The sequence below is a fragment of the Chelonoidis abingdonii genome, chromosome 15 (genome assembly GCF_003597395.2).
Source record: "Chelonoidis abingdonii isolate Lonesome George chromosome 15, CheloAbing_2.0, whole genome shotgun sequence".
NCBI classification, from domain to species: Eukaryota; Metazoa; Chordata; order Testudines; family Testudinidae; genus Chelonoidis; species Chelonoidis abingdonii.
In genome coordinates, this window is record NC_133783.1 from 35,084,461 (window position 1) to 35,111,598 (window position 27,138).

Consider the following 27,138-nt stretch of genomic DNA (forward strand, 5'->3'; position numbering starts at 1 on the left):
TTATCCAAACCACCCGCCACAATGATTTTTTGCCCCATCAGGCACTGGGCTCTCAAACGGTTTGAGAGCCCAGTGCCTGATGGGCAAAAATCATGGTGGCGGGAGGTTTGGATAATCTCTCTCTTTTCTCCATGCTGGGCAAACAGGAAATGAAAATCTAAATTTCGTGGGGCTTTTCCTGTTTACCTGGCCACAGCATCCGAGTTCAGATTGCTGTCCAGAGCGGTTACAGTGGTGCACTGTGGGATACTGCCCAGAGGCCAATACCGTCAATTTGCAGCCACACTAACCCGATATGGTAATACCGATTTTAGCACTACTCCTCTTGTCGGGGAGGAGTACAGAAACTGATTTAAAGAGCCCTTTATATCGATATAAAGGGCCTTATAGTGTGGACGGGTACAGCATTAAATCGGTTTAACACTGCTAAAATCGGTTTAAACTCGTAGCATAGACCACGCCTTAGATTCATGTTCTCCCATCCTTAGTCACAAGAAATATTCTGCAAAAAGTTCCAGTGGGGCAAATTCATCCTTGCATGGATGCAAAAGAGCTTGTACCTCTCTGCCCACCTCAGTCCCCCCTCACAGGGTAATGGGCTCCCAGTGCTGGGTAGGGCAGTCCAACTTGCATTTCTATGGCAATGGCCTCTCTGGGCCACCACAAAGGTGCAGAATTGCTGGGCTCTAAAAGTAGGTCTCTCACATGTGCCCTTACCCCAAGGGGGGGGGGGGGAATAAAAAAAATAAAACAAACAAGAAACCCTAAACATCTTCTACCGGACGGGCTCTTATAGACCTGACTACCTTCCACTTGTTCTACAATTGGGGTGAGGCACTGACGCCTTCCTTACAGTCCCTTTTGCAACAGCCAGCTCAGAGGATTGTAGGGCAACTATGTGAAGAAGGGTGGCAGAAGTTAGCAGGTATTTCTAAAAACTTACTAAGGCCCACTATATCAATAGCCCACCCAAGTGCTTTTTTTAAATCAATGGGGACTGCCTTCTACATACTTCTTCCTGGTTTAGTCATCCAAAGCAAGCCAATGGACTCAGTTTCCCTATTAAAAGGCATTATACAACTTGCTTCATAATCTAAAAGCCATTTTAGCTAAATTACGTTTATTAAATTAGCCAAACTTTAAGCTGTAGAATTTGCCTTGTCACAATTTTGGAATATACTGATTCTAATACTTTCTAATGGTAAAGCTGATTCTTGAAATCCAAGTCTGCATTCAATTGTCAATGCAGAGGCTCTTTGTTCAAGTTTTTTTTTTTTTTTTTTTTTTTTAAAGAAAAAGGTGATTTACATTTTGTCATTAGATTACTCCTTTTACACCTACTCCCACACTCCTAAATTGCCTCTATCATCTGTGTATCCCAATTTTAGTATTTGAAGAGAAGAGTTCTGCAGGTTGCAAATGAAGCTACACTTAAATAGTGCTTGGCCTGTATTTCAATAAGCTGGTTATCATCGACTTCTAATTTTACCTCTTCTACAGTACTGTCTCCCATTTTGCCACCACTTTTCCCATGTGCTTTAAGTATTTCCCTCAGCGCAGTGCCTGCACCATGCCGAACCTAAAACATGCAAAAGGGGGAATAAAAAACAGACCGATTATTATTATTATTATTTTTTTTTTAACATCTAGAAATGCTCAGTATCAATTGAAGAAGTTGGAAAACATTCAAATAATATAAATTGCTTTTCCTTCCAGTAACAAGTTCTGAATGCTACAGATCTGGTGACATTTTATAACATTTACACATACGTAGGAAGTTTCTGGGCAAAGGTGATGGAAATCAGTAATGAGATTTCCCTGATCATCCCCAGAAGTCTTCAGTGTTTCTCTAAAGTCTGATTATGGAGAAGGATGTCATTTTTATAAGGTTTTAATTTTCTGTGTTATGAGTGCCAGATAATTCTCAGAAGAGGTTCTTTCAGAGACAAGTAGAGTTATTTTATACCAAAGCTCCTTCACTGATCCTGGATGAAGTTTTAGAGCGATCGTGCAAAATCTTTCCAACCATATAAAGGGATTGCAATATTTCTTAGTAGATTAAAAGCAGCAAGCATCTCACAGCAGGCAAATGTGGGTTACTTAAAGATAATTTTGTTTATCCTAAGATGCATTATATAGGCTCTTGGATGCCTGCATAATAGTCAAGACAAATCTTCCCTCCACCTCCACAAACATTCCAATCTTAATTATCACAGCCTTAGCATCCACTAGACCCCTCTCAGTCAGTTCTTAAGTTTTTACTGTTAAACAATGAGGCAGAATACAGAGCCACACAAGTCATCCCTTAGAATAGGGAATTATAGGTGAGAGTTAGGGGCTACCAACAATCTGAAATACAGGCACTGGAGATCAAAATCCAGAACTAAAGAATCTTTCATTAACACTAAAACCAAGTATTAGCACCAGTACAGCAGACTATGTGAGTTCCAAATGCAATTAGTGGTGGAGACAGAGGCATGGATCTAAAATAAAATAGTAATAAAGAGTCCTGCTCCCCAAGGAATCAATTCACTGGTGGTGGCTTGCAACAATCAATCTTCTAGGCTCTGATGGTCTTCATAGTTCTATTAACCAAAGCAAGAACTGATGGAGATCCAAATCCCTTAAAAATGCTCTGGGAAGTCAGTATGTGACAATATAAATGATTCACTATGACTCCATCTGTACATGCATATCAGCTTGCATAGTAAAATTAAGGAGCTATGTCAAACAGCTGTATTAAGGAGCAGAGGTATTAAAATTTACCTTTAAGGTAAATAAGAATAAAATATTCCCTCAATAGTCTGGGAAGCCATTCAGCCCTAAATTCTGTGAGGTTACATAAAAGGCAGGAGTGAAGATTCCCAAAGCCTTCCATTTCAATCCTAATGTATAGATGCTGAATGCACCAAAGTGTGTAGTTCTATACGCAGCCAAATGACAAGGTATTGAGGCAGAGACTACACTCATCATTTTTAAATCTGTAGTTCATTACTGAAAATATTTTGGAAGTTATAAACAAGTAATTATTAGGATTTGTCGTCTGAAATGCAAGTTATTCTTTCCAGATTGTTTTTTTTTTTTTATATATATTATATATATTTTCTCATGGAGTCAACCTCTGGAAAGATCTGCCCACCTTCAAGAAGATATGGAAGTATCTGTGTAGATTTTTCCTTCCCAGCTATACGTCCAAGGAGAAACACCCAAATAGATTTCAGACAGTCAATTCAGAAAACAGGAAAGAAAAAATACAAGAAATATCATATTGACAGTTTAATTCCTATGAAAATGCTAATTTGAAGGTAGCACAAAACTGTCAGATTCTTGGGTGGAATGTATTTATCAATTCAGAGTAAGGATCAGCTCTTCAGCTGCCTTAAATTGGCATAGCTCCATTTTTACATCAGCTGAGGATCCTGGCACAAAGTCTCTATGAAATAACAAATAGGAGCTTCAAAAGAAAAGTAAAAAAGAAGAAAGAGGAGCCAGAAAAAGAAGTTGGGGGGACCCAAAAAACACACACAACTTTTGCCTTCCTTTATTCTTGTGTCTCCTCTTCTCAGTAAAATAAGATTAAAAACAGGATACGCTCCCTCCAGCAAACCAGAAGCCACCACAAAACAAAAATGAAGTCCAGTTTCTGCTGACTAGAAAGGGGAATGAAAAAAAAAATGTATCTTTGTATATACATTTTATAATATTCTACATAGGTGTGATACAGGAACCTAGATTAGATTGCTTACAGGAGTTGGACTGAAAGATACCTGGAGGATGTATGAATAGAGTTGCCTTTGTAATTTATTAAGGGCTTGGCTATACTTGCGAGTTAGTGCGCGATAAAGGAGCCCCGTGTGCACTAGCTCACTCCCCATCCACACTGGCAAGACATGTACAGCGCTCCGACTCCACAGCTAGAGCGCTTCTGGTACTCCACCTCAGCGAGAGGAACAACGTTTGCTGCGCCCCCGCTGGAGCGCTGCGGTGCCAGTGTGAATGACGTGTTGCATTACTGCGCTCTGATCGGCCTCCAGAAACATCCCATAATCCCCTTAAGTCAAGTGGCCACTTTTGTCATTGTTTTGAATCACTGCAGGAATGCAGAAGTGCCTTTTGAAAGCTCCGTTTCTGACAGCTGGCTGCTTACCTGCTTCCAGACAAATCAACCATTACTCTCAAATGCTGCGTGTGTGAGAGAAAGAAAGAGGGGGTCTGCTGCTGTCTGAACTTACAAGACGGCATGGCTGACATGCTCTCAGCCCAACAAAAACCTACTCTCTCTCTCCCCACATACACACACCACACTCCCTGTCACATTCCACCCCAACCCCATTTGGGAAGCACGTTGCAATCACTTGCATGCTGAGATAGCGGCCCATAATGCACTGTTCCCAATGCTGCTGCAAGTGCCACAAAATGTGGCCACACCAGTGTGCTTTAAGTGTCAGTGTGGACAGACTGCAGCACTTTCCCTGCTGCACTCTCCGAAGTCTGGCTTAACTCCAGGCGCTCTACAAGTATAGCCATGCCCTAAGTGAAACACCGTTTTGAGTTGCTCACTGAAGTAGATGCAGGTTTGTTTCCACAATCTATCTCAATGGATATTTTGAACTGAGGGGGACAGTAGACACTAAAAGGTTTTGGTTTTTTTGTTTGTTTTTTTTTATTACTACTACTAGTCTGTAGAATAAGGAGAATGTTTGACTTGTAGGAAGTGCTGTCTTAGGTAAGTGCATTTTACCACTTTAATCAATACCTTCTCACTTCAACAAAATATAACAAGATATAGTGATTTTGACTCCAAAAAGGGAGGTGCACTCTACTTGAGACACGACTAAATGACAGATTTGCAGGTGGTGTGTGTATGTGTGAGAGATAGTTACTAAACTGTTTAGGTAACTACAGAAGAACAAAGTCACAGTTCTTTATGACAAATCAGAGGATTGGGCCAAAAGAAATCTGATGAGGTTCAACAAGAAGAAGTGCAGAGTCCTGCACTTAGGACAGGAGAATCCCATGCACTGCTACAAACTAAGGACCTAATGGCTAGGCGGCAGCAGTTCTGCAGAAAAGGACCAAGGGGTTACAGTGGACGAGAAGCTGGATATAAATCAACAGTGTGCCCTTGTTGCCAACAAGGCTAATGGCATTTTGGGCTATATAAGTAGGGGTATTGCCGGCAGATCAAGGGATGTTTTCGACATTGATGAGGCCTCATCTGGAGTACTGTGTCTAGTTTTGCACCCCACACAGAAGGCTGTGGAAAAATTGGAACATAACAGCTATACTGGGTCAGACCAAAGGTCCATCTAGCTCAGTATCCTGTCTACCGACAGTGGCCAATGCCAGGTGCCCCAGAGGGAGTGAACTTAACAAGCATTACCAAGTGATCTCTCTCCTACATCCATCTCCACCCTCTGACAAACAGAGGACTGGGACACCATTCCTTAAGCCATTCCCCTGGCTAATAGCCATTTAGGACTAACTCCATGCATTTATCCAGTTCTCTTTAAATTGTGTTATAGCTAGCCTTCACAACCTGCTTCAGGTAGGGAGCTATCCACAAGTTGACTGTAAGCTGTGTGAAGAACTGCCTTTTTATTTGTTTTTAAACCTTGGCTGCCCATTATTTCTTTTGGGTGGCCCCTAGTTCTTGTATTGATGGGAACAAGATACAATAACGGTTTCCTTATTTTACTTTCTCACACCACTCATATATCTATTACCTCTATCATATCCCCCCTTAGTCTCCTCTTTTCCAAGCTGAAAAGTCCTAGCCTCTTTAATCTGTCTTCATATGGGACCTGTTCCAAACCCCCTAATCATTTTAGTTGTCCTTCTCTGAACTTTTTCTAATGCCAGTATATCTTTTTTGAGATGAGGTGACCACATCTGTAAGCAGTATTCAAGATGTGGGCATACCATAGATTTATATTCTCCATCTTATTCTCTACCCCTTTTTTAATGATTCCTAACATACTGTTTGCTTTTTTGACTGCCACTGCACGGGATGTCTTCAGAAAACTATCCATGACGACTCCAAGATCTTTTTCCTGATTCGTTGTAGCTAAATTAGCCCCCTTCCCCAATCATAGTGTATGTACAGTTGGGGTTATTTTTCCCAATGTGCATTACTTTATATTTATCCACATTAAATTTCATTTGCCATTTTGTTGTCCAATAACTTTGTTTTGTGAGATCTTTTTGAAGTTCTTCACAGTCTGCTTTGGTCTTAACCATCTTGAGCAGTTTAGTATCATCTGCAAACTTTGCACCTCACCTTTTACCCCTTTCTCCAGGTCATTTATGAATAAGTTGACTAGAACTGGTCCTAGGACTGACCCTTGGGGAACACCACTAGTTACCCCTCTCCATTCTGAGAATTTACTATTTATTCCTACTCTTTGTTCCCTGTCTTTTAACCAGTTCTCAATCCATGAAAGGACCTTCCCTTTTATCCCATGACAGCTTAATTTATGCAAGTCCAGTGGAGGGCAACAAAAACGATTGGGGGCTGGAACACATGACTTATGAGGAGAGGCTGAGGGAACTGGGACTGTTTAGTCTGCAGAAGAGAAGAATGAGGGGGGGATTTTATAGCTGCTTTCAACTATACCTCTACCTCAATATAACATTGCCCTCAGAAGCCAAAAAAAATCTTACCACATAAGTGAAACCGCTTTCTCGAACTTGCTTTCATCAGCCAGAGCACACAGCCCCGCCCCACTCCCGGAGTGCTGCTTTACCGTATTGTATCCAAATTCGTGTTATATCAAGTCGCGTTATATTGGGGTAGAGGTGTATTGAACTTGCTGTGGCCTTCGATTGACAGACACAGATCCCCAGCTCTCTGATCTCCAGATAGTTTTCAGAGCTCTTATAACCTCTACTCTAGGGGGAGGGGCCAGCATGGTAGCAGCTGTGACCACAGCAGGTTTGAGTTACGCAGTGGCTACCCCCAGGCTGTTTGCAGCCATCTCGCTCTAGGGAGGGAACAGGGAAGTCCCGTTTTCCCACCCCTGGCGATCCCCCCCAAAGCAAGGGCTCAGTCTCTGTCCTGTCTCCCCTCCCTGCTGGGTGAGGTGGCTCCTTGCTCCTGCCTTCCTGCTAAGGACTGCGACAGCTGGCCGCAGCCTTTGCTATGTGGGCAGCACGACTCTGTGGGGTGGGGCAAGGCTCGGGCGGGGTGCTGCACCAGCGGCTCCCACGTCTCGTGTGCCCTTCTGCTGTGACCTGCCGCTGCTGCCCCAGATTGCCGGTAGATGCAGGAGCCAGGTGAGGCTGGCCCTGCGGGTGGCTGCTCCGGAAGCATGTCCGACATGGTGGACAAAGAACGAGCTCTGTGCAGGTAGAGATGGGTCAGCTTGTGTGTTTGGCACCTTGTCCTTGGGAGCTGATGAGCTGTTACCTAGAGGACTCCACTCCCGGCCGTCTCGGGCTGGCCAGTGCGTCCTGAATCCTGGCCACCCTTCTGATTGCTCATTGTGGGGGTATGGAAGGGTTGTTGCCTTGCACACTGGGAGTTGTTAGCTCAACTGTGCTGCCGTTGTCTCTCTTAGCCAACACTGGAACAGCCCCGTCTCCCCAGAGCACTGCTTTACTGCGTTATATCCGAATTTGTGTTATATTGGGTCGCGTTATATTGAGGTAGAGGTGTACCTGAAAGGAGGTTCCAAAGAGGATGGATCTAGACTGTTCTCAATGGTAGCAGATGACAGAACAAGGAGTAATGGTCTCAAGTTGCAGTGGGTGAGGTTTAGGTTCGATATTAGGAAAAAAAACTTTTCACTAGCAGGGTGGTGAAGCACTACAATGGGTTACCTAGGGAGGGGGTGGAATCTCCTTCCTTAGAGGTTTTTAAGGTCAGGCTTGACAAAGCCTTGGCTGGGATGATTTAGTTGGGGATTGGTCCTGCTTTGAGCAGGGTGTTGGACTATGATTCTATGAATTAACACACTACCAAATGCCTCTCTATAATGCTACCTTGGAGTCTGAATAAAAACAGATGTTATTTAAAGAAACAAAGCCTACCTAAACAGATATTTAGGCCATCCCACATCAGGGAAAACTAATACAGACATCTACACCTGTGCCAAGCACCATTCACTTCAATGGGACTCCAGGATCCACTATCAGACCTCTGGGCATCTGTGTTTAGTCCTAGTGGAGTAAATGGAATGCAGCACAACTGCAGAAAACTGCACTTGCAGTCCCTGATGTAGGATCATGGCATAAACATGAAATGTAAATACAAGTCCCAATTTCTAATGGCATCAATTCCTTATTTGTACAAATTAGATATAAGAAGGCTATGCATAATTCTTACCTCCCAGGACGGGTTAAAAAGATCATTGCATACTTCTTCACAAAAGCTTTCTAAAGGCCATTCATTTGCCTAAAAACAAAAAAAATACCCAATCAATAAGAGAGACTATCTGAAGTTAATGGTTAGGGAAATTTAGAGTTCCATGTCAAACAGACTTACAAACACAAGATACACCACCACCAGTTTATTCAACAGATAAAAAAAAAGTTAATTACTTTGACTTTAGTGTTTTCTCCCACTATCATTTGTCTACACAGCAAATTAGTTGCACAGCAAGCCAGGGTGTGACCGTATAGCACACCAGCTTGCCAGACTTGAACTTGCCATGTAGAAAAGCCTGGTGGGGGGGGCGGGGGGGAAGGCTTCTTACCACTAAGCTGTTTTCAATGGAAATATACATTGAAGGAAATTGTCCAGTAATTTAAATATACTTTGCCACATCGTACCGAATAGAAAAAGTCCAGAGAATTGACAGGAATTTCCAAGTTTTTACAGAATGCCATCTATTTTAAATTTCCAGTCTTGTTTAATAATAGAGCATAAGTCTTCCCCAACACAAATGCAACATTTAACAGCTTCAAATTTCTTAGGACTCTAGACACACACAACACACTAAAAAGCGTTTATGAGGAGGTTTAAATCTTGGGGGGGTGCGGGGGAGGAGAAAAAACCAACTTTCTTTCTGGCACCCTCTTCATGTGGTCTTTTATAGGGCGCACACACACACACACACACACACACACACACACACTTAAAGAATAAAAGGCTGGGACATCTCCCAGTTAATGAAAGGAAAAATAAGATACTGGAGGTAACAGGGGTCTGTGAACTCATCAGCTCTAAATCTTTTGGCCTCTTCTGGCATAGAAGTTGGAACTGTGATGAGAGAGTCAGATGATGTTGATAACAGCACTTCTCACTTTGGGTACAAGAAGACTGGTTAAAGGCTGGCATAACCTGTTTATTATGCTGGGCCTTCCTCCTCCAGAGGTGATCAATCTCAGTTCTGGATCATCAGCCTTCTGTCAGGTGTCTCACTGACACAAAAGGTAAGGAAGGGTTCTTGGCCTTATTATTGATTCTTATGGTATGCAAGCTTTGTCCTAAGACAAAGTAGGGGAGAATCCTACCTTGGAGCTATACAACTTAAATCTACACTGCAAGCTAGGGATGTGATTCCCAGCTCACATATGCATATTCGCACTACCTCAGTGAGAGCGTGCACAAACGCTAGTGTAGCTGCCCAGGCCTTGTAAAGTTCAGGCCAGTTTGTACTTGGCAGAATACTACTGCCTATGCTTCCACAGCTACACTATTGTTTAGCTTGATGATAGCTAGTGCAGGTATGAAAAGTAGTGGCTGAGAATCACACCCTAGTTTGTAGTGTAGACATAGCAACAGCCCTGTCAGGCTTGAGTTAAGCATTAGCTAAAGACGACCCAAGCCAGCAATTTTTAGAAGGTATTGGATGTTCATACACCACAGAGGCAGCATTGTGTGTGACCCCCAAAATTATCAAAAAGATACAGAACAGAAACCAGTTTTGAACCAACTGTGACTTTGTACAGATGAAGAGGTTTTGAGAAAGCAGTTCACAGTTCAACCCAAAGTCAGATAAAAATAACCAATTTAGACAATCTTACCAATCAGAAAAAGTAAAAAGAAGATGAACCAATTATGACAATATCATCACAGTCTCGCAAACAAGACTGTTAGTAAACTTTGTATTTAGGAACTAGACTAAATCTCATTTTGATGGAGAAGATACTTCAAATCTTATAATGATAGAGCCCACTTTAAAGAAAAAAATTGTGGAGGGTACACGAGGTCTGTTTTCCCATATGCTATTTCCCACTTCCAAATACAGCTACTCTACAATTTTCCAAGCTTCAATCTTTCCATAAATTGTGAGTTTCTTCAAGAAGTCTTTGTGATACTGTTTAATTCTTCAGTAATGAACCAGAAATTTTAGTCTGTTAGGTCTGATTAAAAAGGTTCCCTTAATCTTTGTCCCTTATCAGCATTTTCAGAACAGATTATTTATTGGTCACAGTGATCTTATTACCTTTTACCTGCTCTAGCCTAGCTTTGCAATTTAACACCCTAAAGGCACCTACATTTAAGACTACAGCCACCAGCAGTGTTAATCTGCCTATTGGATAAGAAGCTAGACAGTTCTCAAGTGAAGTTCACTGAAGTCATAGATTACCACTAGTCAATTAACAGTGATCTCAACCTCACATGCAGTGTTACAAAAAACACTCTGTTCTTGTAGTTGTAGATGAGTTGCAAGTGAAATTCCTTCCTCTTCTGGTTTTGGTAAATTAACAGTAACATGAACTGAAGAATCTGGGAGCAGGAAGTAGTTTAAAAACAAACATTGGCCCACATCACCAAGTTATCAATCTCTTAATAAAAGGGGACATATTGTACCTCTTCTGGTGCATTGTCTACCAGAACTTTTGAGTCAGTGGCAGGCTGGTTGAGGACAACATTTGCTACTTTTCTGCGCTTTTCTTCTGGTTCCCCATCAGTGCTATCGTTGCTAAAAAGGAAGTAACAATGTCATGTTTGTGACTAGAAACATTATGCATTGTAGCAGGAGTAATTACTTCCTCTCAGAGTCTTGAAAACATTCCTATCACATTTTTATTTATGTTTTCTTTAGATGACTTCAATAGAAAATGGAAGTGTCTTCTTAAACTAACCAATATAAGACATTAGCTACCAAGTTACATTTAGGTGCTAAATATGTTGGCATGTGTTCCTTGTATGTAACAGTTACCATGAGCTTTATTATTCAGTGATTTACCCAGTGACGGATCACAGACAAGAATACTCAATGCCATCCCACTTTCCAACCTCTCCCAGCTATGTGAACAGGGAAATGCAAGGGGAGGAATTTTCAAACAATATCTAGAAGAAACTCATTTTGTTTTTTTTGACATAACAGTTGTGGACAATTCATGTGGTACAAATCACTGAGAGGAAAACATACTATAAGAATGATGGAGAAATACACACGGATTGAGAAAACTTTAGCCATATTGATCTTCATTAATCCATGATTTTAATTCTAAGTACCATCAGGTCCTTAATAAACCAACCACCATGAATGTCAAATGTAATATATTACGTTATATACGGAAAAGGTTCCCAACTAAAGGGTTAACTAGAGACCTGGACTCATTGTGGTTTTTAAAGCAAAGCACAAAATAAAATTCTTACAACTAAAGTTTTACTGTTAGGGCTATTGGCAGAGACCACTTGAAAGACTGAGTTCTGTTTCACTGGAGAGATTATCACAATTCTAGGATAGCTAAAAAGGTACCTGAAGTCTAGCCTGCTTCTCTACATGAGAACTGAATTTGTGATTAAGATTGCTGTTTATCCTATCCCTGTTGCTATTGTATTCTCACTGAAACTACCTTCTGAGGACAACAGTACATCTTTATTATGCAGAAATAAAGAACGGTGTATTAATAGTTTATTTACTGGAATTATTGAAATGTGGAACCAAGCTTCACTGAAGAGTTCTCAGAACCAAGCCAGAATGGGAATTTCTGAGCTGGCCTGATCACTTACTACATTACCAGAAAACAAACAAGAAGGCAATTGCTACAGTACCTCTTCTCATTAGTCTCTACTGCATCCCTGGATCTTTGCTTTGCAAATAGCTTAGCCATTCTTTTAGCTTTATTCTTTTGTCTACTGCTCATACCAGCTCGAAATTCTGAATCAATCAACTCAGCAGCCTGAAGAGTCTGAAAAATAAGAATCCATTCCATGTCAGTCCTGCCTGTACCTAAAATTCACCCCGCCCCCACAAGCACAAAAACAGAAACATGCTCTTGTTCTCACTTCCCCATAGCACCCATGTCACTTGAAACCCAGAGCAGTAGTTTGGCATTGTACTGAATATGGCTAATATGAAACTTATGAAATTTAAGTGTTTGAAAGAGAGCAAAATTACAAGTCAAGCTTAGTATTTAAATATAATAATTTAAAATGGCAGAAGCACAAATGAAGCAAACCCACTGTATTATTCCTTGCAGTCAAACAGCCCAAGGTTTTACCTACAGGTTGTTTGTTTACAAGTGAAGTTGAAGTAGGAGTATAGTCCAAATCCTCATCATTGAACAGGTCTTCAGTGTTCATTCCAATTGCAGCTCCCATATCAAGGCCAAGTTTCTTTTGTAACAGTTTCCTTTGTCGTGCTATCCTCTCTTTAGGATCAACTTCACCTAAAAAAGGTCAGCTTTTATATTTCATTTCAAAACACATATGTCCAATAGATTTACTACTTAAGCTTGGTAAAAATTACAGTAAAACTAAAATATTCTAATTTATGAAAACAAAACAGGTCAACTGTACTTTGATTAGATATATTAAATGCCACAGAAGCTTTAAAGCTTTGTAAAATATCTTTTAACCCAAAATATTGACCCTTAAAGAACTGTTTTTATAACCATAGAGCTATCTAATTAAAGTGGCATTAGCTTTCACTAGAAAAGTTCTAGAATACTTTTAAACAGCTTCCATGAGACTTACTGAAATGCATTATATGCATGGGATTTTAAAGTAACATTTTTCTAGATTTTGTGGAAAATCACTTTGGAGGAAAGGAACAGGCAGTTACCATATTGCACAGAGGACTTTGTCAATAAGTGGAGCCTTGCTAAATAAAAATTAATATTGTTATTTTGCACACGCATCATATTTTTATGGAAAGAGTTTTCCCCAAAGAGAAACAAAAAGCCCTGACAAAAATGCAGAGAAAGAGACATTTCTAATATCATTCAGAATTTTTTTTTTTTTATGTTAAGATCACTCAGAGACCCATACACAGTATGTGAACATCTTTACTTCCCTGTTGGAAGCCCAAAAGCCAAGTTTGAATAGGGTTGTGTTTTTTTTTTTTTTTTAAAGTAACAAAAAACCCATGCAGAAAATCCCAACCCCTCCCCCCCCCCCCCCACACTGTATCCAAGCCTCTTCTATACTAGTTCCCCCAAACTAATGTCTCCTGATGGAGAGCTGGATTTGCTAGGAGGGGAAGGATGGTTTTATGGTTGGGTTTAGAACTGGAGTCTTGTCAGAATCTAGTCCCAGTTTTGCCACAAACTTCATGTGCTAAGTTGTGCAAGTCACCTGTAAAGTGAGGATTATGGTACTTGCCTACCTCTCAAGAAACTTGCAAAGCTTAATTAAAGCTTGTGAAGTGCTTAGCAACTAGATACCAACCAGACAGTTAGGCTCTTCAAGATTACATGCAAATGAAAGGATTTCAATTAAACTGAATAAGGCCACGAGCTACAATAAGCCTAGAAATCTAGCTGGTAAACTTTGCACATTATATTAATTTCTTGATATAGGATACAGAAACCAATCTGAAGTGGTGTCATCCTTTGGTTTTTGCCACTGCTACTGTCAACTAGGGATGTACAAGTACCAGCTGAAGACAGTAAGGAGAAAGGAAGTGACTTATCAAGCAGTGAGATCAGGCTCGACACACCCTTTAAGTGTTCATTTTAACACTGAGTCAAGTGGCTCATATTGCCAGGACCTTTGGGGGAACTCAGATGGATTATGGGCATGGATATAATTAAATCCATAGCCATAACCCTGTAAATTCGTACATTTAATGGTGTGATTACAAAAGCCAACAAAATAAAAAGAGAAAGACAAACAGCTGCCACTACCTAGAATAGTCCATTTTCCTTGTCCTGGACCATCCTGAAGTCATTTAGTGACTTTGCCAAGACTACAGAGCTATTATTTATGTTTGTCCAACAAGAGCATAATGTTTGATGTACTTTACATATCAATTCACACAATATTTTCTTTAATATAGAATCATAGGACTGGAAGGGACCATGAAAATTCATTTACTCCAGTCCCCTGCACTCAAGGCAGAACTAGACCATTTCTGACAGCTGTTTGTCTAACCCAGTGGTTCCTAAACTTTAACAGCCTGTGAACCCTTTTCACTAACACATCAAGTCTCACAAAGCCCCTCTTAAAAATAATATTTCCAGGGATTCTCCTTTACCCAAGTATAAATTATAAAAGCAGTGATTTTGGAAATATAAAATTTGTTTTATGACATGAATATTACACAATTACAGGGGGGTTTTTTTTTGGTTTTTTTTTTTTTTTTTTTTTTACACTGTATGAAAACGGCAACACTCTTCCAAGATCTCACTTTCGTAGCTTGTGTTACTTTGAATAAGCCTGTTATAAGACAAGGCTACTATGTCACATCAAGGAGTATCAGACGTGAAACCACATGAAGATATTTAAGAAGCCAACTCAAAAAAGAGTTCCTCCTACACAAGCATTCAGGTCTTGAGCAGTCCAGGCAAACATCGCACATTACAATGAAGCTTAAACTTGTTCTTCATAATAATTCTTAAAACAATACTAGCTGCCTATTTAATTTTAACAAACAGCAAAAAATATTCACCTCCCTTTGTTTCTTAAAAGAAGTCTTGAAGTTTAAATCTCCTCAGCGTGATATGTTTGCTTTGATCTCCTTAGCTCTTGGAAGTCCAGGGGCTGTGGGCCCCCTGTGTTGCCCAGGGTCCCTAGGGACAGCTCTGTCCGCCATTAGGGATTCTCCCTGCCCCCCCGAACCCCCTGTAACATTTCACAAATCCCCAGGGGTTCATGAACCCCAGTTTGTGAACCACTGGTCTAACCTGCTCTTAAAAACTTCCAATGATGGAGATTCCACAACCTCCCCAGGAAATTTGTTCCAGCGCTTAACTACCCTCAGTTATGAAGTTTTTCCCTAATGTCCAACCTAAACCTCGCTTGCTGAAATGTAAGCCTATTGTTTCTTGTCCTAGCCTCAGAGGTTAACAAAACAATTTACCATCCTCCTCCTTATAACAATCTTTTATATAGTTTAAAACTGTTATGTCCTCACCTCTAGTCTTCTCTTTTCTAGACTAAAGAGACCCAATTTTTTCCAAATCTTTCCACATAGGTGATGTTTTCTAGACCTTTAATCTCTTTTTTGTTGCTCCCCTTGGAGCTCCCTCCAATTTGGACACATCTTTCCTGAAATGTGGCACTCAGAAATGGACACAATACTCCAGCTGAGGCCTAATCAGCACAAAGCAGAGTGGAAGAATTACTTCTCATGTCTTGCTTACAACACTCTTGCTAGTACATCTCGGAATGGATGTTTGCTTTTTCTGCAACAGCATTACACTGTTGACTCACTTAGTCTGTGACCCAATCCACTATAATCCCCAGATCCTTTCTGTATTACTCCCCCATGGCAGTCATTTCCTATTTTGCATGTATGCAACTGGTTGTATTTGTCCTTATTGAATTTCATCCTATTTACTTCAAAATGATCTATACAATTCAGACCATTTCTTCAGTTTGTCATCATATCCTCCAAAGCACTTGCAGCCCCTCCCAACTTAGTGTTGGCTGCAAACTAAGTGTACTCTCTGCGCCATAATCTAAATCATGTATGAAGATACTGAACAGAACCAGACCCATGACCAATCTTTGGTTTATGTTGTAGATAACACAGCAGATAGCTTGGAACCTTACGCACATTAATCCACTAAATTTAAAGAAAAAACCCTAAGAATCACAGCTACAATTCACTTTTATTTGCAAGAATATTAACATTCACCGTACACTGTACATAACTGTCTCATTAGAATGGGTGCTCAATTACTTTAAAACAACTCAGACACCTATATTTTTCTAAGAATGGGTACTTTGTAAATACCTGACATCTATTTTTTAGAAATCAGTGTTTAATAGAGGGAATAAAGAAACATGATATTTTATTAGACATCCAGATGCTCTATAAATTTCTTACTAGTCTAAGATCAATGAAGATCAGACAAACAAACAATGAGAAGGCAGCGAAGTTCATGGATAGGGTACTGGCCTAGAAGTGAGGAGTCCTGGGTTCTATTCGCAGCTCAGCCACACTGATCTGCTGTGTGACCAGGATAGGATACATCTGCACTGTAGGGATCAATCAGGTTGTATAGTGAAGTAAGGTGTTGTCTGTAGGACTCACTCCACCCCATCTCACTTGGAGAAGCTAAAAGGTGTGTAGAGAATGAGGCAAGGGACTGCAAGGAGAGAAGGGATGTTCTTATGCTTGAAGCAGCTGAATGCTACCCTAGAGAACTGGATGTTACGTTTGTCTCTGCCACAGAGTTTCTATAAAATGCTGGACAAGTCATTGCAGCCAAATGTTTCACAAGTGGATACTAATTGTTTCTTCCTTATTTTCTGAAAGTCCAATCGGCGGCCTGGAGTCGGACTTGCAAAGTATTGAGCACTTGCCATGAGAAAGCAACATCAATGAAAGCTATGCTTTAAAGTGCTGAAAAGATGCTCAGTTTTCTGAAAAATTAGGTCCTTGGCATCTCAAGCTGGGCACCCAAAATTACTGGATACTTGACATTTTGTCCTTAATCTCTGGCCATCTGTAAAAAGCAGGTAATTACTCAGATGCTAAAGTGATAAGCACCATAAAAGCTGTCATAAAGAAGTTAATTCTTTATTCAGTGCAGGGTTTGAATGGCATACAGTAAAACAAGGCTGGGGTCACACACTGAAGGAGTATAAAACGAAACATTGGACAGCTGCTCATTCAGTGAGTACACTCTCTCCTGTACACTGAACGAAGTACTTTTTCCCCAGGACCTTGACTAAGTGATCATGTAGTTAAAAATTTATAATACTGCACATGCACAAGGGGTCAAATTAAGTGTTCATAAACAACTTTAATTCTGGTATTTCATAACTTTTGAGTGCCTGACTTCTCAGGCTTAATGTTCTTTTAATATAGTATTTTATACGTAATGTTCATATAGCTTGAAAAGAGTGCACTTATCAGAAAATTGGTTTGCCATTTTAATTTAATATAGCACATGCTGCAAAAGACAAACTTCAGACATAATCTTACCAAGATTAAAGTAACTATAGGTTCTGGCGTAACATTCCCTGAATAGCTGAAGAATGGTAGTTAAATAGGAAAGGAAAGAAACTGTCATTACCCTGCAACTAGGAGAAAGCAGATTTTAAATTTTGCCTTTATGAAGAATTCTGTAAAAATCTGCCATGACAAGTTGGGGTGCTCAGATTTCCTTTTCTTAATTTTATATAGAGCTAGAGGTTCATTTTTCAGGACTAATATTTCCTCTGACACAATCTAATCCGATACTGCCCGCTTCGATATTTAGGGCCCAAATTTCTAGACTCGGAACAACTTTGCAGAAAGTTAGTGCACACATTTACCACTACTGTGCATGCAAATAAATTTGTGTACACATTATTTGTTACACAAATTTATACACTTCATTTCTTCATCCAACTGTGGCAACTCTGCATATTTATTGGGCATGCAGGTTCACACACCTGTGTGTCTACAGTTTTGAAACAGTTATACATCCTTACTTACCAAATTAGAAGACTATTTCATAAAGGGTATTTTGTTTACTAACGGGAATTCAAGGAGACTAAAAGGTCATTGTTTGTCTACTCCAATTGATTTCACATTCTAATTGATTTCTGGAAGTAAACAAAAGTGCCTTTTGTATGAAGATTTAAGCTTAAAATAGAAGCAATTACTCTGAGTACTACACTTAATGTTAATGTAACAAGGACCAACCAATATTATGTGACACTCATCATGCAGCACCCATAAAGGAAAGTTGACTCTGAGAAAATAAAATTGTGAGATTTCTGGTTCTGAGGAACATTTAAATTGCAGAAAAAAGTTATTCTGCATACTTATGTATTAGCTAAAGCAGTACAAGTTTTACAACATACACACACTTAAAACCAAAATATAGATGCTACGTAACTGATAAATTCTGAGAATCTACCTGTTAAGTAGAGACAGGAAGCAATTTACCAGAAGTTTCCAAACTTCTGTAACTAAAATTAGTCACCTAAAATCTACGCCATCTAACTTTAGACACCCAAAAGTTACACCAGAATTCCTTTTGCTGGTACCAAATATTACAAGAAAGTTTTAAAAAAACTGTTTATAAATCTCCTTCACCTTATTTTCTAATACACTTCCACCCCAATATAATGCGACCCGATATAACATGAATTCAGATATAATGTGGTAAAGCAGGGCTCGCGGAGTGGTGGCTGGGCTGCACACTCTGGTGGATCAAAGCGGGGGGGGGGGGGGGGGAGCTGCACACACACTAGTGGATCAAAATCAGGTTCAACATAATGTGGTTTTCACCTGTAATGCAGTAAGATTTTTTGGCTCCCGAGGACAGCATTATATCGAGGTAGAGGTGTACTTATGTGAAACTGTAGTAAATGTAAAAGGGTCACTGTTGCTCAATAAGGTATGAACATCAATGCCTAATACATACCATTTAACATCACAAACTATAAAAATTCATTTTTCCTTTAGAGCAAATCCACATAAGTGCACAGGTTCATTGCCTTTCTACCAGTGAGCACTCCACGCTCCCTCCATCTAATCCAGTTCCTTTGCCTATTTTCCTAACACCTATTTGTGGATGTCCAGTCCTCTCAAATTCACAAAGGTCAAAGCTGAGCTATTCATGTTCTCTAAAACAGTGGTTCTCAAAGCCAGTCCGTCACTTGTTTAGGGAAAGCTCCTGGCAGGCCAGGACGGTTAGTTTACCTGCCACATCCACAGGTTTGGCCGATCGCGGCTTTCACTGGCCGCGGTTCGCCACTCCAGGCCAATGGGGCTGTGGGAAACGGCACAGGCCGAGGGATGTGCTGGCCACCCTTCCTGCACACCCCATCTGTTTCTCTCTTTCACTGTGGAGAACACTATGCTCCCAGGCATCCAGGGTCATAACCTAGATAAAAAAATCTTTGACTCAGCCACATCTATAGACCCTAATATTCAGCCCATGTCTAAATTTTATCCCTTCTTCCTATACAATCTCTCTAAAGTCTGACTTTTCCTCTTGTTCCACATAGCTAATACTCTGTTTAAGCCCTCAACATTTTGCATCTTTATTATCCTCCATTCTGGCACTGAATACTAAAGCCTTGCTCCTCTCAAGTCCATTCAAAATCCTGCTGCCAATATCACCTTCCTGGCTCATTGCTCTGATGACATTCCTCTTAGCTGCTGTGTAGACATGCCCTAGAGGGCTTAAACTGAGTACTAGCTATGTGGAACAAGAAGTAGTAGTAGGATGAGGAATGGGGAAGAGTAAGGGGAAAGAGGCCAGTCACTGCTCATTACTTGCCTGACCATGGTCTGCATCTTGGGTTTGGTAGGCATCGTAAAAGAGGTGAGTGTTGAGGAGGGATTTGAAGGAGGAAGGGTAGTGGTTGCACATTATATTAGTGAGGTTTTCTTGAGTATTAGGGGTGGCATGAGCACACAAGATGCTTAAGGAAGGAAGCTGACTGGTGCACAAAAAAGACTGGAAGTTCACAGAGTGAAGCTGGGAGTTGGTGTCATGATACATTACTAGATCAGCTAGGCAGGGAAGGGCAACGTTGTGAATACTCTCATTAAAACAGACTTTTGTCTTTACCTTTGAAAACAAAGGACAGAACTAATGGAGGGTCTCTAAGGGTATTTCTACAAAGCAAAGAAAAACCCACTGCTGGCCCTGTGCCAGCCAAGTTGGGCTTGCAGGACTACTTAATTGCTGTGTAAACTCCTGGGCTCTCTGACCTCAAATTTAATACTCCTTTAAATTCTACAAAACAATGAAACAACTCTGCAGCCCAAGCCACATGAACCCCTCCCCCCCTAAAAAAGTCACACGAACCTCACAAAGCAGAACTGTTTCTTCAATGTATTTATTCTCTCAGACGTTAAATCCCTATCTCCTAATTTGTCTGGTTTGTGCCATTTAGACTGAAGCTGTCTGGGGCAAGGATTGTCTCTTATCTGCATCTGCACAAAAACTAGCACAGTAGGGCTTCAAGTCCAATTGGTGCCTTTGGATACTACCATAATGTGTTTACTACCACCACCAGTCTCTGGACCATGAAAGTCCACAGAGCACCTGTTGGACAGCTGGCTAGTCGAATGGTGCTGCCTCCTCTCAGTTACTTCCTGCTCCTATTCTTCACTAACAAAACTAAAACAGAGCTTTCCTGATATTGTTTTTCCACGTAATCAAATGCTGTGGTTGTCATAGGAATATTACATGAGAGGTCTGCAAGACCTCATTCACAAGTTCTGTTAAAATGCAGTCCACCCTAGGAAAAAAAACATTTGAGAATCCCCAAACTATGCTATCCGACATTAAGATTGAGCTGTCAAAAACCATGATTTTATAAAAAGACAAGAAAAACAAGCACTTACCACACATACAGGAAATGCAAAGAAATATTACAATAGACTTCAGCCAAAAATAGAAAGCTTGTACATGCACAATGTGGCTGAATTATTGTTGCTGTAGAAACCTTATTTTCTTCTTCTCCCAGCATTTTCCCTTTGAACTCAACTGCAAAACCTTATTTCATTTTTTCCCCCTGCATTTATCATAGCTCTGCTGGGACAAGGACTAAAATCAATTCCACTACTTTAGTGCAGAAACTATTTTTCCAACCAGAGATGTGTAGTAATAATAATTCATTCCTCTACCCTAAAGAGAGAATTCAAGCCAAAAGATAGTTATGATTTAGCAAGTTCTCCACACCTACTTCCTAGCAGTATGGAAGATCCTCGACTGTCACAATCTACAATATGGTCACGCACTGATAACTGGGGAATTCATCTATATACAGATATAAATCAAACACAACACATACCTGATTTGTCATCTTGGACCTCAAACTCTGCACCAGCAGATCCAAGAAGAGATGCTCCATGTTTTAACAGTCGACTGATATCAAATCTATCAAAATGCAGCCGATCACTGGCACACGAATCATCCATAGGAATTTCTGAATCAGAGTCTAGATAGAAATTAAAAATACAACTTAAGGAAACAGTCAATACCAATGTTCTCTCACATGAGAAGCAGGGGCAAAGGTGGGAAAGAAGGAAGAGTCTGTCAGAAAACTAAGAAATGCATGCATTTTATTTTGCGAGTTTAAAGGCCTCATGGAAGGAAGAATCTACATACTGCAATCCATCTGAGTCAATAAAAATATCTGTCTTGATATGTTGCCTTGATGAAGATGCTTACGGTTGATTTTCAGACCATAGGCAGCTGTGCGTTTAGAGGCTTACTTTGTGCACAAACTGATTTGCAGGCTCACGGAGCTGATAATCTGTGAGCATGTCAAGATTCATGTACTTCAAACATAAATGTGGACCTACCCAAGGTCTAAAAAGTAGACCAATAATTTGCTTTCCTAATTGAAATATACAGAATCTTGCTCATTTATAGCCTAATGTGCCTTATTAGGAAGTCTATGTACCCAAATCAAAATTAGTACAGCCTATTTTCTTCACTTTTACAAAAGCACAAGTGTTGTGTGTACACATACCTAAAAGACAGAAGAGAGAACTAACTTGTCCAATAATTTTACTTAGCATTCAGGTAACAGAACCAGGATAATACAGTAACATACACTGGGCCACCAAACATCAGTAGGATCAAATGGCTTCACTAACTCCAAAATTAGGAACAGTACATACAGACCGTGTTCTTAGTAGTTTTAGCCTTGCAGGGCTTTTATAGAAAAACTAACTGGAGATGTTCAGGAAATATCTGGGCAAAGCAACACAATAATATCACGAGTCCATTTTCTAGTAGGGAGACGTGCACTCTTACACCACTGAAAAGTGGGGAGGCAGAGGGGGAAGTGTTTACAAGAGGCTTCAAACACCCAAATCTGACAGTAAAGCTTTAAGGATTAATGGAATTCTGCTTTTCACTAAAGGTAGGCACTTTATTATCCCACCTGTTTTATAAAGAGAGAGAAGGAGGGTGTTTTCTGGGGTCTAAAAGATTTGGTGGAACCTTATGTTGTATTCTTTGTTAATAAAGCCAAACCCCATTAAGAGGCTGAGCATGGATTCTACATATGCAGCGTGCAGACGGGGCTTGTAAAGCAGATTGGGAAAGATTGTCTGACAAGTTTTATACCAGACTAAGCGTACATTAGAGTGATCATGAACTGTATATAGTTAACTTGAAAGCACCTTGTTTTGGTCTTGGAGTTGGCTTCCACTCGGGTACATTTTTCACTATTGCTTCAACAGCCTGACCAGCTGCAATGCGAGTATCCCAATTTGTACTCCTTAAGTATATTAACACCTTTAAAGAAAGATTTGAAAATGAATTGTTATCTAAACCTTTAAATAAATTTTAATTTCATGAGTACAGCAGCCATCCAGTGCTCTGATCAAAAAAAGATCATTTTAAATGCAATGGGTCATAAGGCTCCATTTAAAAGACAGCTGGGACCTAGAAGAAACAGTGAGAATACACATTGCTTTACCATCAATAGCATTCGTGCTGCCTATCAAGAAACACCATTAATAATCTGGTACAATAAGTTCAAACAGGTAGTTAGGACACAAAACTTTGTTTCTTATTCTAATTCAACTTGCTTCTTTTTAAAATCTAAACTATTTCTCAGAGTACTCTCTTTTGGTAAAAGTGGCATAATATTCATAACTCTGGCCACTCAGATGATAGCATCAATTGTGGTATAAATACCCATTCAATAAGAACAGAGATGAGACCATTCTGTGGACATTGTCTGACAAATACTAATTTTGGTGGTTCCAGTTTTAAAAAAAAAACAAAAAAAAAAAAAACAGATTTGGCCAGATTAAAATCTAGAAGTAATGAAAATCTCTATTTCATTTCCAGTCCTTTAAAATCATCTTGTCGTCACCCTTCTGCTAATCACTTTTAACCATGCAACAAGTAGCTCAACAAAGTTCTGAACTAATGAAGCAACAGCAGGAAACTGAAAAGAGTTAAATTTCTCTTTCCAGATTACAGAGATGCTCAACAAATTAGGAATTAATCATATCTAGAATACATAGTGAAACTAGTCTTAAGTGACCATCCCAAAGGCTGATAATTAGCTGTTTAATGGAAGTGGTCTTCTAATTAAGAGTGAAGCAGAATAGTAATCAATATATTTACGGGATTGTTTTAGGTGGCCTCCTAAAAACAGGAGGCTGCCAAATAAGGCTCCCTTGTAGTATCAAAAAAACAAATCTAGTTTTATTCTCATTTCAATTCTCTATTTGCCAAAGCTTTGATGTTACATTAAGAAACAAATGCTTACTTTAGATAAGAGATTATTCAGTTCATGAGGATGGAGTTTCACCACCTCCCCAAGTTGCTGTGCAGCTGCTTTTCTTGTTACCGGTGTGGTACCAGTGTCCAGTAAAATGAAGAGACGATCAAGCCTACATAAATGAAAAAAAATGCTGAATGCTTATACTTGCAGAATTCATTGGCTCACTTCATTAACATAATCCCATCAAACTGTCCAGCATACCTGACAATTTGAGGGGAGTTGGTTGCTTGAGGACTGACAAGATATAGACCAAGTAGATCCGCAATTATGGTTTTTTAGTAAGAAACGCTTACTCATTCTGAAAGAATTTCTAATTGAGAATAAACCAGAACATTGATCAAATCCAAAATGGAGTAAAAATCTTTCATTACAGAAGTTACAGTTTATCCATTTTTTATAAACCTGCAGAGAATTAAAAGGGAATTCATAAAGTTATTATAATCATGATCAACCAGTTGCTCCTCTCAGAACAGGACAGAAATTCTCTATTTCAGGATAGAAATGCTTTTGAACTTCAGTAACACTTTATATCCCAACAGGGACATGGAGAAGTGCTATTACACCAGTGCATTTGGACAAGACTCCAGTAGAAATAACCCTAATATTCTACATTAAAATTTTTGCTCGAAATGCAGATTTATAATCCATTATGTCAAGTTCTGCCTCTCTTTTGGATGACAGTATTGTCATCAATTCTCATTCTCCCCCTGGCTGAGTAGCCAGATGTGTAAGGCAAAAAAAGACTGGACTCTGTAAGAATAAGTAGTTTCTTTATGAAACTTTCCTACAGTGATTTTTTAAGAATGGAAGTGTTTGTGATTTACTAATAAAAAATTCTAATTGTGGAGCACATCAATGGCTCTCTTTGCCAAGGGATGTGATAAACACTCCATCACCACTTAGAGTCTTTAAATCAAGATTAGAAGCCTTTCTAAAAATATACACTTTAGTTCATCTAGATATTGAGTATAATTCAGGAATTACTGGGTGAAAATCAATGGTCTGTACTACAGAGGGGATATGCAGACTAGATAATAAATAGTTCTTCCTGCCCTTAAAAAACTTTAAAAAAAACAGAGTAAACCACTAAAAATACCTGTTGTAAATTACAAAATATGAAGCTTGCCTACATTAGCTTGTCAAGATGAAGATCCAAAACAACTCCAGTCTTCCACATCCTCAAAAAGTCTGTCATTTAACCCAATCTGTCCCTCCAGCTACCAGCTTATTTCCAAAAAACTCAAAGAATCTTTAGCCTGGACACACCACTTCCTCTTTCAGGAAAAAATAATTCGTCAAATCACTACACAAGAAACCATTATCATGACCCAGCCTCCAAAATTCTAAAGCCCAATTCCAATCTTGACTACCAAGAGTCTACTGCCTCTATGTAACACCTATACCTCTATATCCAGAACTAGACCCCTGATCTCACAGCTACAAGAACACAAGTCTCTCACTGCGAAGGTCTAGGACAGGGATAGGCAACCTGTGGTACAGTGCCAAAAGGCAGCACACGAGCTGATTTTCAGTGGCATTCACACTGCCTGAGTCCTGGCCACTGGTCCAGGGAACGCTGCATTTTATTTTAATTTTACATAAGTTTCTTAAACATTTACTTTACATACAATAGTATAGTTATGTATTATAGAAAGACCTTCTAAAAACATTAAAATGTATTACTGGCATGCGAAACCTTAAATTAAAGTGAATAAATGAAGACTCAGCTCACCACTTCTGAAAGGTAGTTGACCCCTGGTCTAGGAGAATAATATATTTTTCCAAGTTGCAAAACTTTAACAAAGGGGGAAAACATTCTCTCTCTTCCCTCTCCAACCCCATTAAGTCAATGGCAAACCTCTTCCTCCCCCAACCCATTGAAGATTACCGCTCACAACTCCCGTTGAAATCAGTGGGCATAGGACTGATCCTGAAGCTAGACACCACAGTTAATAAGTCTGATTACATCTGGCTTTCTACTTTGATAGCACCGAGGCATTTCTGAGCTAATGGGCAGACAAAAATTTAGAAGCAGATGCTACTGAAAATTTAAAAATCAGAGTAATCAATGATTTGCAATGCAAACTGAAATTTGAAAAGTTCTCTTGAAACTGCAAACATTTTTTTCGCTTCAGAATAAAGGAGGCAATGGTAAGGCTAAACCAATTTTCCAAGCCAACGTCGTAGTGGAACTAGAAATACAGCTATCTAATGGAATCCGGTTGTAACCTCAGCTATGGAGATGCAACCTCCTATCTACAACACCACCATAAATGTACAATAGGACTTCCCCCAAAACAGCTCACAGTTTAAATGGACAGGTACAACACAGAAACAAGATCACCACTTGTGATTATAGCTGAAATTCTCAACCGGACAGGAGGATATTGTGTTTTTCTCAGAAAAGAAGCCTTAAGTATGAGCAGGCAAGAGAGAAACGGAGTGACTGGGAAGTAAACTTAAGTGTTACAGAGATAGAAATAATAGCAAAGATATTTCTGAACTGCTTTGAAAAAAATAAAATATTACATCCTAAACTGAATTTTATATATAAATATAAAAAGAATAATGGAACTGGCCTCCCTCTACAGATATCTTAATTTTAATGTAATCACAGTCCATCTGCCAAATTCACCCCCAATTTAATCATTTCCTTCATTTGCCATCCCTAAGCAATTGTTTGTGCAACTGTAATGGCTGCTACTTTCTTCCCCAAAGACATCTGCATTTCAATGGTAGAGGAACAGTCATTATCCGTTTATGTGTTTGTGCTTACATTGTCTATATCACAGTAAAGCATTTAACTTTAAGTCAAGTCCTTGTTTACTTCCCTGAACTTGTCAGGTATCTCCATTTGTTCTGCAACTGCTGATTTAAGGCTTATATAAAAATATCAATAAGAAAGGAAGATGGTCAAATGTTAATAAAATACAGGTTTTGTCCATTCTGCTTTTTCTCTTTCTATAAATACATTCTGAGGAAAGAAGCCCACAATCTTTAAAGTCCTTTGTTTTTGGAACTGTATGCATCCCTTTCTGTGCTTTTTTGTTACTTTTTGCAGTAGATGGCAACTTAAGTAGCTTCTAAAATGGTATAATTTTAGAGAAATGTGTAGTCACACAAGGGTATCAAGCAAAAACCAAAGGAATCAACAGGCCTCTCGCAAAAAATAAAATGCAGGATATGTGGCTCAGCACATATGGCAAGTAATAAATATATTTTAGAGTAAGTGTTAAGCAGTTGCCTTTTAAAAACTTAAAATATTGATGACACAAATACATCCACTATGCATGCTGCCTAGAAAACCAATTGCAGTCCCTATATTTAATGTTACACAGCTGTTAGTCATGTCTTAAACACTGCTGAAATTTAGCATGCTTTTATGAGACAAGAGCACTTTTTTTCTTCCTCTAAGTTTCACTCAAACAAATTGAGCCATTTTAAGTATAGAAGGAGTGGGGAGAAAGCATGTTTTTTAAACTGACTAAAAAACAGGAAGGAGATAGAAACTTAAGTTTGGCAGGAATACAGTCCTGAGGCTATCAATGTGCCTTTCATGTCCTGGTAAAAATTTGATATGG

General features: G+C 39.5%; 1 protein-coding gene across 5 annotated transcripts in view; it reads right to left on the bottom strand.

Moving 5' to 3' along the window:
- The window catches only part of BTAF1 (B-TFIID TATA-box binding protein associated factor 1), a 101,105-nt gene that overhangs the window by 67,953 nt on the left and 6,014 nt on the right, over nt 1-27,138 (bottom strand). For all 5 annotated transcript variants that reach the window (XM_075072709.1, XM_075072708.1, XM_032770275.2 and 2 more), the window contains exons 2-9: nt 23,543-23,666; nt 22,440-22,554; nt 21,098-21,244; nt 12,407-12,570; nt 11,954-12,090; nt 10,760-10,871; nt 8,327-8,395; nt 1,490-1,579 (exon numbers count right to left, since the gene is read on the bottom strand). In XM_075072709.1, coding sequence (XP_074928810.1) covers nt 1,490-1,579; nt 8,327-8,395; nt 10,760-10,871; nt 11,954-12,090; nt 12,407-12,570; nt 21,098-21,244; nt 22,440-22,554; nt 23,543-23,666 — 958 coding nt within the window. The remainder of the gene's footprint in view (nt 1-1,489; nt 1,580-8,326; nt 8,396-10,759; nt 10,872-11,953; nt 12,091-12,406; nt 12,571-21,097; nt 21,245-22,439; nt 22,555-23,542; nt 23,667-27,138) is intronic.